The 12,643-nt window shown below is 35.3% G+C and overlaps 1 protein-coding gene across 1 annotated transcript in view; it reads left to right on the top strand.

The window, feature by feature from the left end:
* adgra2 (adhesion G protein-coupled receptor A2) overlaps positions 1-12,643 on the top strand; it is an 84,380-nt gene that overhangs the window by 57,227 nt on the left and 14,510 nt on the right. Inside the window, exons 3-11 of the mRNA XM_079897900.1 lie at positions 5,029-5,100; positions 6,280-6,351; positions 6,552-6,623; positions 7,219-7,382; positions 9,483-9,696; positions 10,609-10,773; positions 10,856-11,054; positions 12,149-12,298; positions 12,382-12,543. Coding sequence (XP_079754026.1) covers positions 5,029-5,100; positions 6,280-6,351; positions 6,552-6,623; positions 7,219-7,382; positions 9,483-9,696; positions 10,609-10,773; positions 10,856-11,054; positions 12,149-12,298; positions 12,382-12,543 — 1,270 coding nt within the window. The remainder of the gene's footprint in view (positions 1-5,028; positions 5,101-6,279; positions 6,352-6,551; positions 6,624-7,218; positions 7,383-9,482; positions 9,697-10,608; positions 10,774-10,855; positions 11,055-12,148; positions 12,299-12,381; positions 12,544-12,643) is intronic.

Below are 12,643 nucleotides of genomic sequence, written 5' to 3'. Positions count from 1 at the left end.
GAAGATATTTTGAAGAATGTTGGTTGATGGAAAACAGTTTTTTCCCCTTCTTTTTCCTCATACTATGGGAAGTCAAAAGGACCCATCAACTGTTTGATTACTGACATTCTTCAAAATATTTTCTTTTGTGTTCAGCAGAAGAAAGAAACTCATTTAGGATTGGAAGAACTTGAGAGTGAAGAAATGATGACAGAATTTTCTTGTGTGGGTGAACTATCACTTTATGTGAAACAGATTTTTTAACAACAATCAAGACAGACTGAACTTGAGCTCTGAGCTTGTTAAAGGATGAGATATTGTTGTGGGGAAGCCACAAATTAGAGTGATTTCAACTTTAAATAAATCATTATATAAATCAACTTTTAATTAAATGACTCACTCCTGAATAGACATCCAGTAATCAGACAATTCACTGTTACCATGAAAATGAAACCAACTTATATTTAGGATAATGTGTGTCTAAATGTTTTGAAATTTGTTATACTCACAAGAAGAAGATAATCAATAAATCATATAATAGACTATTGTACCATTGTTTTTAATTTGATTATATCATTTGCAATGCTTAATGGAACAGTATGACTAATTTTTCTGATTTTCATATACTTTTTTGCTTTAAATCAAAGTTTTTTTTCCACTGTGATTAATTACCTAGCTGACTGGTTTAGTTTATGGGCTGTGATGTTGTCGCTTTGTTCAGAATTTAACTTTCAGTCAATCGCAGCAATGTGTCATAGCTTTCTCGTCTAAACATCTGCATGTTTGAAGACCTATCATCATGTTCTTACATAAGGTCTTTCTAAACCACGTGCTAGCAGAAATTATTCACCAGACTTTGGCCTGGTTTGAAAGTGATTTAAAGACCCATGTGAAATCGCTTGATGGGGTGCTGTTTTCTGTCTTGTGTTGACTCATTTCCGATTGAAACAGGAAGTTGGGCTGGGACGCAGCAATCAAAATGTGCCCCTTTTTTGAACAAACCTTTAGTTTACATCAACGCCATGAACATGTTTTGCTATTTGCTGTGAAAAAAGAACACTTTAGCACACTTTTAAAAAGAGTACTCATCATGGAAATGATATACTTTACTTAAGTATGAATTGAATGTAATGTTTTCAGACACTTGAAATAAAAAATTTACATATAGTTTCAATTTATATTTAGATGCAATAGAGCGCAATAGTGCCTTCCCAGTTTTTTTACGACGCTGGTTCCAGAAGTATTTTTCCCATTCATTTGTCCCATAGGGATTTCAAAAATATGTTTGTTAAAGTGTTATAATGGTGCGGTTATGTCTTCCATGGAAGTTCGTATTTATGAGGTGGGAAGTCGTGTTTATGACGTCGGGTGCTTTCAAGGCACTTTCGTGGGAGCAAGATAGCGGTTTTAATTAACTAAAAACAGCAAGGTTTTTAACTTTTAGCTTCTAGAAAATGAAGAACAAAGAATGTGCTTCAGGTGTGTTTTGCCTTTTTATGCTTTTAATTAGTTTATGAAGCCACTGTAAATTGTATTGTTACATATTATATTGTTATATTACAATTTGTGTTGTCTTACTTTGTTGTAAATGTCAATGTCACTGCTAAATACCTTTAAGTATTGTGATATTCCACCATGTTTCTCACTGACACTCCCCCAACTCGTAAGGATCGGAGAAAATCCTGAGCTTCCCACTCGCATTTGTGTCATTGTCATGGCTTTCATGTGCGTTCGACTCCTAAATGCGATCTTTCCGACATGACTTGAACGCACCATAAGCCATGAACCAAGCCAACCAGCTACGAGGTGAATCATAACATTACAAACTTTGATTTGAAGCAAAAAAGTATTTGAAAATCAGACAAAAACACAAAGGTACAAGACTGTGTACTGATGGAAAGAACTATAATCCCAAGAAGCATTGCGAACAGCATATTTGAATTAAAAACGATAGAGAAATATAAAACTACTCATTTAAAAATATTTTTTTAAAATAAGATTATAGATTATTTAAATAGTTATATATTTAATTACATTTATTAAAAGATTATATATTTATAAACAATATATTTTAAGGTGCAAAATATGCACATATATTCAAATATTTAACTATTTTGAGAGCGTATGGAGTTTAGGACTCTATTACGTCCTTTACAGTGTTTCATGGGAGTGGGCGGAGCCAAATAGCTATTTTGGTGCGTTTCACTTGTTTTGACTCTGATTGGTGGAATTTTCTGTGCAGCATCATGGATAATGTATTTTATTATTATTCTTTTTTTTTACCATGCATCCGCTGTTAAACATGATTATATTAAAACGAAGTTGAAATACTGTGGCCAACAGCTTCAATAGAAGCAAATATGATGGATAATGGAACAACCTCGTGTCTCAAAGTAGGTCTGTCTTTAAAGGTTTATAAGTTATCGTTTAAAATCCATTTTTTACTTCCAGAACCCAACTGTGGCACACTTGAACTTAAAATGTAATTTCATAATTGCTCCCATTGTCTGTGAAATATGGTTAAAGTGTACTGCTTGATGTACTGATAGCCTAAGCTTTTATGGTAAATATTTTAATGTCACTTCTATTGAAACTTGTATGTCATGCATTTTAAATATATTTGTATTTACACATTTGTAATGCTGGAATTGCAATTTAAAACATTTAAAATATATGAATATATATTCAAGTTCTTTGCATGTGCTTTATGTAAGTCAACACATCAAAATAAATGTACTTCTGAGTCATCAATATTGTGATCTAGAAAAGAAAGACTGTTCATTTAAAATATGTAAATGTACTAAAATATTGTTTTGTCAACGCACACGTATTCAAAGCCACAAAACTCATGATTTCATGAGGCTTTTAATCAATCCAGCCATGCTGACATTGTGGTTCTGCATTTTTTGTGTGTGTGTGTGTGTGTGTGTGTGTGTGTGTGTGTGTGCGCGCGCTCCAGACTTTAGGAAGAGAACTCTCCCTGTTCCACATTCCCCATCTCAGCGATAAGAGAGTGTCTGTGAGCCGTTGTGTTGATCTTCACACACAGAGAGCACACTTTGCTCTGACCTTTACTCTAGCGGTGTGTGTGTGAGGAAACAGTGGGTAGAGTCTCCCTTTTCATCACAGTGCTAATGAGGGTTAGGACACGCTAGCCAGGAAACAGCTATTGTTCCCTGTCCAAGAGCACTGCTACTGGCACACACACGCATTTGTGAGCAGGTTCATTCAGCAGTTCACATTCATAGACCGGAATACTCTACAATATATCCAATTTACCCCGACATCGCACTCTTCGTAGTCATAGGAATTCAAACACGTGTACCTAATAGTGCATAACTTTCTCCTGTGGTCACTTTCTCACCTTGTACCCCTCCGCTTGTCTCGCATATTCACTCTGATAACTATTAATGTGTCAATCATGTAGCTCTCACTAGGCCATACAGATGTGACAGACTAGCACTTTACTGCATTCTATCATGCCGGTGTAAATGTCTTGGTTCCCTGCAATAATATACAGCATATCTGTTATCAAGCTGTTGTAATGTTCATGTTTATATTCAGCACATGATATCATGCTGCAGTGTTGTTTGCTATACCAGCACTGACAGAGATTTATGCTTGGAAAAACTATACATTAGGACAGAGGAAGCTTGCTTTATTATTGAGGTTTAGTGATTGCTTGTTCAATTTTAGGAAATATTAGCCACATAATTCAGTTCTACAACATATTATATAATACATATAAAAATATTATATAATTTGTGGTAATGTTAATATTAGAAATTGTATTCATTTATAATAATGTTTACGTAATTATTCATTTAAAACGTAGCATATTATATAAAGCATACAATGGCACACACCATACTTTATAATATATTTGAAATTACATTTATTTCAGGCATATATATGTGTGTGTGTGTATATATGTATGTATGCTGATAATATTTATAGCAATATTTATTTAGATTATAGACTGCTTATTTATAATAACATATTAATAACATTTTAATTTAGAAGTAAGCATACTATATAAAGTATACTTGTATATACAACATACTTTATAATACGTTTATGTGAAATTCCATTTATATATCACGCCGAAGCCATTCGGAGTTTTCAAAGTAACACATTAAGTTTTAATATTTTTTTATTTAAAGTTAGCATGAAATCCTATTTGCTTCCTTGATGCAACAAGCTTAATGATGTACAAATTAACCTCTGAAATGTATTTTTATTAACTGGCCAGCAGGGAATTATGGGGATGATAAAGGTCAACTCGTGTCTCATAATGGCTCAACCAGCAAGTTCAACAGAAGTGAACATAATTCTTTTTTAGAGGTTACACCATCTTTAAAAGTTTTATTAAGTGTGTGAATCCATATTTTGATGGGCGAATATGCTGATAAGTGGTTAAACACATGGACATAAGCAAACATCTGGGCCAGGACAGAGGTGGCCTGAAGCATTACCTTCAAAGCTTGTATTGGAAATGAATATTTACAGTTTGACTCCTGAAGGTGTAACTTTACTGTGGGAAGATTCACTTGGTGTCCATGGTTTAAATAGGGCATCTCCAGTTTCTCCTGCTCCTGAATCCCTCTGATGTTTGTCTGTTTTCTCTGCTCGGGGATCTGCCTTGATTTTGAGCCTCAGGATCAGGTGTGGTTTGAGGTATGGTTTAAAAAATGCAGGGATTTTCTTCCCATCTCAAACAGAGGCAGGACAAAGAAAACGTTAAAGGCAGGGCAAGGGTCATGTGGTCAATGGCATATAAAAGTGTTTGATATTTTATTTCATGTTATTTTATGCTGCTATGACCTGCTTGTTTTTTTGTACTTCAATAATGTTCGACCTATACAAACATGTAACTTCCTTTTCTTTCAAAGCACATGTATATCTGTTCATCTTATCTATCTTTTTTTTAATATATTAAGTTCAAGAATTAAAGGCAAATGAAAAGGGTTTGATATCAGTATAATCCATGGGAAATCTATTTAAACATAACTTGTAAGTTGATCCGCTCTGTATTTGTCTCTTCCTCAGGGATCTCAGGAATAACTTAATCAGCACCATCATACCTGGAGCCTTTCTGGGTCTCACAGCTCTTCGAAAACTGTAAGTCATGATCCGTTTTCATAAGACATCAGTTACACACTTTTACCAATAATTTTCACTAACAAAACTACTTAAACCTTGATACGCAAGAAAATTAATTTTCTTGATACTTTTAAATATGGAACTAAAACGCCAGTACTGTAGGTGGCGGCAAATCACTTTATGAGCGAGTCACTGAATCATTTATTTAACCGATTTGTTCGAAGCATGCTGATTCATTCAGTAAAGAAACACTGTTGTGTGTTGCCCGGAAATTCACAACAGTTCTTCTATGGATTTGTCTGGAACTATTTTCGCTGCCGAAATGGATTGTCTATAATTGTCTATAAAACAATTGTCTCAAATGTTAACTTATTGCTTATTGAACATTGCATAATATCAATAATATGTTTGCAATCATGCTCACTTGTAAAAATAGCTCTCTTGATCTTGTGATATTGCTTAATTATATCATATGTTATAATATTGAAAACAAGACCTCATACAAGTGCTTTTTTGCAATCATATCTTGAATTTTGTGGGCATTTGTATTCATTTTTATGACATTTTTGACACAATCCCTCGTTTTTTGATTCGAAGTTGAATGCAAATTGATTGCATTTGAAGCAGGAAGTTTTACATCCAGTCAAATGAATGATTATAGCAAATAAGTCGGACAATGCACTGGCAATTTAGTGATATCCCCACAGTTGTGATCTAGACCGGTCTTCAGATAAAAAACTAAGATTTCTCTTAGTCTGGGACCAAGACATGACTGAGTACAAATGTGGGTGAGACTAAGACAAAAAATGGTTTTGAGACCAAGACCGGACTCGAGTGCTACAACACTAGTACAAACACACTTATCAAGGAAAAAGAAGTGTATTAGGTTTCACATAATAGTTTAAATAAAGACAAGTATTGGTAATGGAGCACATTATAGTACCTGTTCCAACTCTGTTTGGAACTTGCTTCGTACATCCAATATCATACATCAAAATCACTTTGAGAAATTGCTTGACTGCAGTTGTACAAATGAGCTTATAGTTTAAAAAGCTATAGTTTCAAAGTTGCACCATTGCTCATTGTATAATGACCGCTGAATAATGATGTGTTTTTAATTTTCTAAAGCACAGATCTATGCCTGCTAGAACTGGAACACAAAATAACAGTGCATCTCATTTACTGTAATCTGTACAGTGACCTATCCAGTAACCGAATTGGCTGCCTGACTTCAGAAATGTTCCAGGGACTTACCAACCTCACTAAATTGTAAGTCATTATTTCTGAAACAAATATTTATTGGAAGGCTAAAACACACAAAGCGCTCTTTACAGGATAACCAATGTCTGACAGTTTTAGTTTTTAAGATGATATTATCCACTACATACTGCAAAGAATGCATTTTATAATGTTATGATGTCATATTTAGACAATGAATGAAATGTTTCATTTGTGTTCTTTTATTATAGAAACATCTCTGGAAACATCTTTTCCTCTCTGGACCCAAATGTGTTCATGGAGTTGCACTCTCTAAAGCTGGTGTGAGTTCAAGTGAATGCTTCTGTGGTGCATATGCTCATAAATCATCTTTTTTTTTAGATTGAGGTATTCCTGAGAGATCATGCATATCCACTGTCAGTGATGTTGATCTTTTTTTAAAGTGCCCCTATTGTGCTTTTTCAAATATTACCTTTCATGCAGAGTGTAATTGCTGTTTGTGAATCTAAAAGGGCTGGAAAGTTTTAGAGACCAAACGCAACTACAGCCGAACTAAGAATCAACATTGAACTGAATTAAAGTGAATATCTCTTGCCTTCTGCAGAGCTGCTGTATAGCTGAATTGAACTCATTTCATAGTTGATAATAACTTTATTATTCAACTGAGCTAAATCAACACTAAATTGACTTCAGCTGAATAATGAATGCCGCTATTATTAACCATTTTTAAGAGCTCCATTACAGCAGAATTTATATAAATAAAATGTGACTTCTATGGACTATTAACAGTGGTGTTATCATAAAACTGAAACTCTCCTTTACTCGGTTAATTCCTTTTAAGATCTAGGAGATAGAGAAGTGTCTAAGACTGAACAACAAGCTTTATCTAAATCTTACCTCCAATTGTGTGCTTATTAGAAACTTTCATTCCGAGTTCCTGTCATGTGACTGCGGTCTGCGCTGGGTCCCAGGCTTTCTCCACAGCAGTTCCGCTCGGCTTGGGGATGAAACACTCTGTGCGTATCCCAGAAGGCTTCAGAACAAACCCTTACGTCTCCTTAGGGAGAGTGACTTCAGCTGTGGTGAGCAAAATGAATATCAATCTTATACAATATCATATTCAATTATGTAAATACAGTATGCACGTCTGCATGGAATTTACAAATATATTTACTTAATAAATTTTATATATATATATATATATATATATATATATATATAGAGAGAGAGAGAGAGAGAGAGAGAGAGAGAGAGAGAGAGAGAGAGAGAGAGATATTTATTATTATTCTTAATAATAATAATAATAATAATAATTATTATTATATATATATATTTTTTTTTTCATATTATAAAAATTTCCAATTTTCAAAGTAATTCAGTCTTTGACCAGCCTTGGTATTTTGTCTAAATTGCAATGTTGCTCAATCCATGTGTCTTAGCCAGCTAAGATCAAGCATATTTGTTTAAAAATTCCCTATTTCTCTGACTTTTGCCACTTGGGTCTTATTATATTTCTCAGTGACTTTCTGTTAAACCTCATCTGATCTTTTTTGTTAGACATGTGCTGCATTTTTCCGAGTCTTGGGCCTCAAACCGGGGCTCCTGTTACTGTTTTAATATCAGCTCATTTCGCCATCTCTTCCTCCACTGCCCTTAAACATATTTATGTTGGCCAGAAGCTCATAGCTGTGACCGACTAGGAAAGATCCCTCTGTGGGTTTGCTGTTGTGAATACACATCCTCATCCCTCGACAAGAGTCTGATTCACCCAGGCTGTTTCACAAGTAAAGCTGATTTCAAATGATTACATGGCAACAAAACACCCAAATAACTTTCTTACACCTCCTGCTATTTGTGAATGAGAAATAATACGTTTGAACTTGCTTCAGGTATTAACAGATGTCCAACAGTGCAGTCTATTAGGATTAAAGATGGAAACGGATGAAAACACAGAAATAATTTCTGATCCATAGAGAACCGAAGGCCTAATCTCCCTACACATAATGTCCACAACAAAAAGGGGCAGAACTAGAATAACAGGAGGCCATGTGAGAATGGCCACTTCACATTTGATTACATAGACATATATTGTCAGATTTTAACACAAATTTTTCAAATAATGCATAACGCACTGCCTTTAAAAAGTTTGGGGTTGGAAAAAGAACTCTCTTATACTCACCATGGCTGCATTTATTTGATGAAAAATACAGTAAAACAGTAATATTGTGAAATACTATTACAATTTAAAAGATCTTTTCTGTTTGAATACAAGGTTCTCTCGTGAAACTCTAAATGGCGCAGGCTGAGAAGTCCTTAACTCAATCTGCTTGAAATCACATTGTTCTCAATAGGGCACAGCTGATTGGTTACTGCTGTTTCGTTATCCAATGAGCTCGCTGCTCAAATTTAACTACGTGGTCAGCATCTGCTGCTGCAGATTGCAGTGTGCTTTCATTAAACCCTCACTTCCCCAGCTCCACCTGTATATCTGCTATGGGTAATTCATGTGTGCTTTGTACAGCAGTAGTACTTGTGTTGTCGAACTGTTGTATAAACTGCTTTACACCGCCCCCTATAGTTTCGGAGGGGTGGCACAGCTGCAGACAATACTGCTTTGTACAGCCGCATCATGTCTTACTTGCTCACAGCAATGTATTGTGTATGTATTGGCAGTAGCAAGTCCCGTACTTACTGTATAATAACCAACAAGCAACAATCAACAGCAGCAGCAGAGTAGCAGATCCATTCCGCCAAGACCAAACATATTAACATTGTCATATCCATAATCATGCCAAACATTCTGAGAGTTGTAATTTTGAAATGTATTTTATTCCCGTGAAGCTGAATTTTCAGCAGCCATACTCCAGTCCTCAGTCTCACATGATCCTTCAGAAATCATTCTTATGATTTGATGCTCAAGAAACATTTCTTATCATTATTAATGTTGAAACCAGTTCTGCTTCTTAATATGTTTGTTGATCTTTTTTTAGGGTCCTTTGAAGAACAGAATTTCTTTGAAATAGAAATCTATTGTAACGTTATATCACTTTTGATCAATGTAATGCGTCCTTGTTGAATAAAAGTACTGATTTTATGATCTCAATATATCTTTATTTTATTACTGAATATTATTTTTCTCTGTGAATCTTAATGTTTATCTTTGAATGAATTTTGCTCTTCAGAGGGTCCGTTGGAGCTGCACACGCTGTCTCTGTTACCCTCGCTGCGGCAGGTCGTGTTTAAGGGGGACAGGCTGCCTTTTCATTGCACTGCTTCCCTGGTTGACAAAGTCACTACCCTTCACTGGCGACACAACAGTCAGCCTGTATCCAGTGACCCTACGAATGGGGTTCATTTAGAAGAGAGTGTACAACATGACTGCACATTCATCACCAGGTAAAACATACAGCGATTAACCGGTTTGGTTGGGTGTGTTCAGACTTGGCATGTTTGGTTCGATTAAAACGAACTCTGGTGCGATTGCTCTGTTAGTGAAATATACTTAATTAAAGCCGACAAATCAGGTTGTGAAGATATCCCTATGCCTTTAAGTTTGGTGTCTTTTGGTTCAGTGTTAAAATGCCAATGTGAACGCACATTTTTTTTTTGGTCTGGACCAAACGAACCAAGCGAACCGAACTACAAGTGTGAACACACCCATATTTACATTCGATTAAAAAAACGATTTTTTTTTTGAAAGAAGTCTCTTATGCTGAACAAAGCTGCATTTATATGATCAAAATACACTAAAAATAGTAATATTGTAAAATAGTTTTACAATTTAAAAGAACTAATTTCTACTTTAACATACAGTATTTTAAAATATCATTATTCCTGTGATTGCAAAGCTTAATTTTCAGCATCATTATTTCAGTCTTCAGTGTTACATAATCCTTCAGAAATCATTTGAATATGGTGATTTGATGCTTAAGAAACATCTCTTATTATTATCAGTATTGAAAACATTGTTGCGCTGCCTAATATGTTTGTGCGAAATGGGATGAAAAGATGTTGAAGTGTAAAGGGAATGAGCAAAAATTCAGTAAGGGTGAATGTGCAGGTGAAGAGAAGACTCTGACTAAAAGAAACGGAATGGACTAAGAGATCTAAAAGGAATATAAAGTGAACAGAATATGTTAACAAAAGAAAATTGGAATGAAATGGGAAAAAAAGAGAATAATTACAACAATAGTACTGAATGCCATTGAACTGAAGAGGATAGAGGATTACATTAGGTTCATGAGTCAAAAAACAAATCTCATATACAGTACACTTAAGTAACAGCAGATCATTATGTTGATCTTTTAGTGAGCTGATCCTGTCAAATGTCCACGTTGAAGCGAGTGGTGAGTGGGAGTGTGTGGTGTCCACGGGCCGTGGGAACACCTCACGCAGTGTGGAGATAGTGGTGCTGGAGAACAGCGCCTCCTTCTGTCCGGAGCAGAGAGTGACCAACAACCGAGGGGAGTTCAGGTGAGGGAGGTGTCCTACAGCTTTACCTGTGGCTTAATAACGCTCAGTGGCAAAATGTCAACTGTCCCCTTTTTGGCTTCAGGTGGCCTAGAACTCTAGCTGGCATCACCTCCTATCAGTACTGTCTGCATCTGCGCTACCCCTCCTTAACTATAGGGGGCGGTGTGGAGCAGAAGAAGGCTTCACGAAACTGTGACCGCTCTGGACGCTGGGAGGAGGGAGACTACTCTCAGTGCCTCTATACTAATGACATCACACGGGTCCTACATACTTTCATACTGGTTAGTGCAGAGTCTTGTATTTTAAAAGAAATATTTATTCAAATGTTAGACAAATTACTAATATGAAAATCCATTAAAAATTCCCCTTGCGAAAAAGTACACTAGCATACTTTTAAAAAGAGTATTTACGACATAAACAATATAATTTACAGGAATGTCCATAAAAGCAAACTGTTTTCAAAAATGTTTTAAGAATGCATTATTGTTAAAATTTATACTAAATGCAGTCAGTTAAACTTTAGAGTGCTTTTTGACCACTTAAGTAGGAAGTAACAAAAGTATGTTTTCATAATTAATTTCATAATTATTTCTGTTGTTAAACTAAAATATACTTTTATGTCATTACTATTGAAACTTGTATGTCTTGAATTAAAATGTATTTGTAATTACACATTTGTAATGATGAAATTGCAATTTATTACATTTATAATATAGTAGTTTTAAATGTAATATTGAATGACGCGCTACAGTTACAATTATAATCAAGGAGTCAAGGACTGTTCATGTGCTTTAGTATGTTAGTCAACACTTCAGAATAAGTGTACTTTAGCATGACAAAAGATTATTAAAACATGATGATTTAAAATTACTTTAATGTAAAACTTTTAATTTGACATTATTAAGTGTACTTTTTAAATGTAGTTAAGTCTTAAGAAATGTACTGTAGCAGACATAAGTGACCTTTTATTTCATTTATATTATATTATCTGCAACTACAGTGTTTTAAAGTGTATACTTATAAGATTTGAAGTACACTACAAGTGCCAGTTATGTCCCAGTAGTACTGTGAAACAAGTTTCAGTTTAGCTATTCTAAATCAATCAATTTTATATATAACATTTTAAATTCTATTGTCAGCAGAACAAGTTGAGTGAACAGTTGAAATATAGTTTTGAGACTGGCTCAGTATTTGATTTATCTCCCGTTTGCTTTAATGAAAGCAGCACTCAAGCTCCATAAGCTTGTGTGGTTTTAGTGATCATGAGCACTATTTAAGAATTAATGTGTCCCCAGTAATAGACATAACCATACAATGATTATCTGCTGTCAAATAATGAAATGCGTTTCTTGTTAATTCTCTCCTTGTCACTCAGATGCCCATCAACTCCTCCAACGCTGTGACTCTGGCGCACCAGGTGCGATCATACACTCTGGAGGCCGCCGGTTTTACTGACACTGTGGATGTTCTTTATGTGGCTCAGATGATGCACAAATTCACGGACTATGTAACAGAACTGCGTGAGGTTAGTAGAAGATGGTATTCAGCAGTGTATATATTGCACCGTGTGTTTGTGTCCTTACATACACATGTGCTCCTTCGTCCCAGCTGTCTGATGTGCTGGTTGATATGGGCAGTAACCTGATGCAGGTAGATGACCAGATCCTGGCTCGGGCCCAGAGAGAGGAAAGAGCCTGTAGTTCAGTCGTCCACACACTGGAGACCCTCGCCTGGCCTCAGCTGCACTCGCACGCACAGGACCTTTCCAAAGTATGTCAGCTTCATATTATTACTATTTCAACTAAGATTGTTTTTTTGAGCTTTCTATTCATCAAAGAATCCTGAAAAAAATGCATCATGGTTTCCAAAA

The sequence above is a fragment of the Squalius cephalus genome (genome assembly GCF_949319135.1).
Source record: "Squalius cephalus genome assembly, chromosome: 16".
NCBI classification, from domain to species: Eukaryota; Metazoa; Chordata; class Actinopteri; order Cypriniformes; family Leuciscidae; genus Squalius; species Squalius cephalus.
This window is presented reverse-complemented; position numbering and strand designations above follow the sequence as displayed.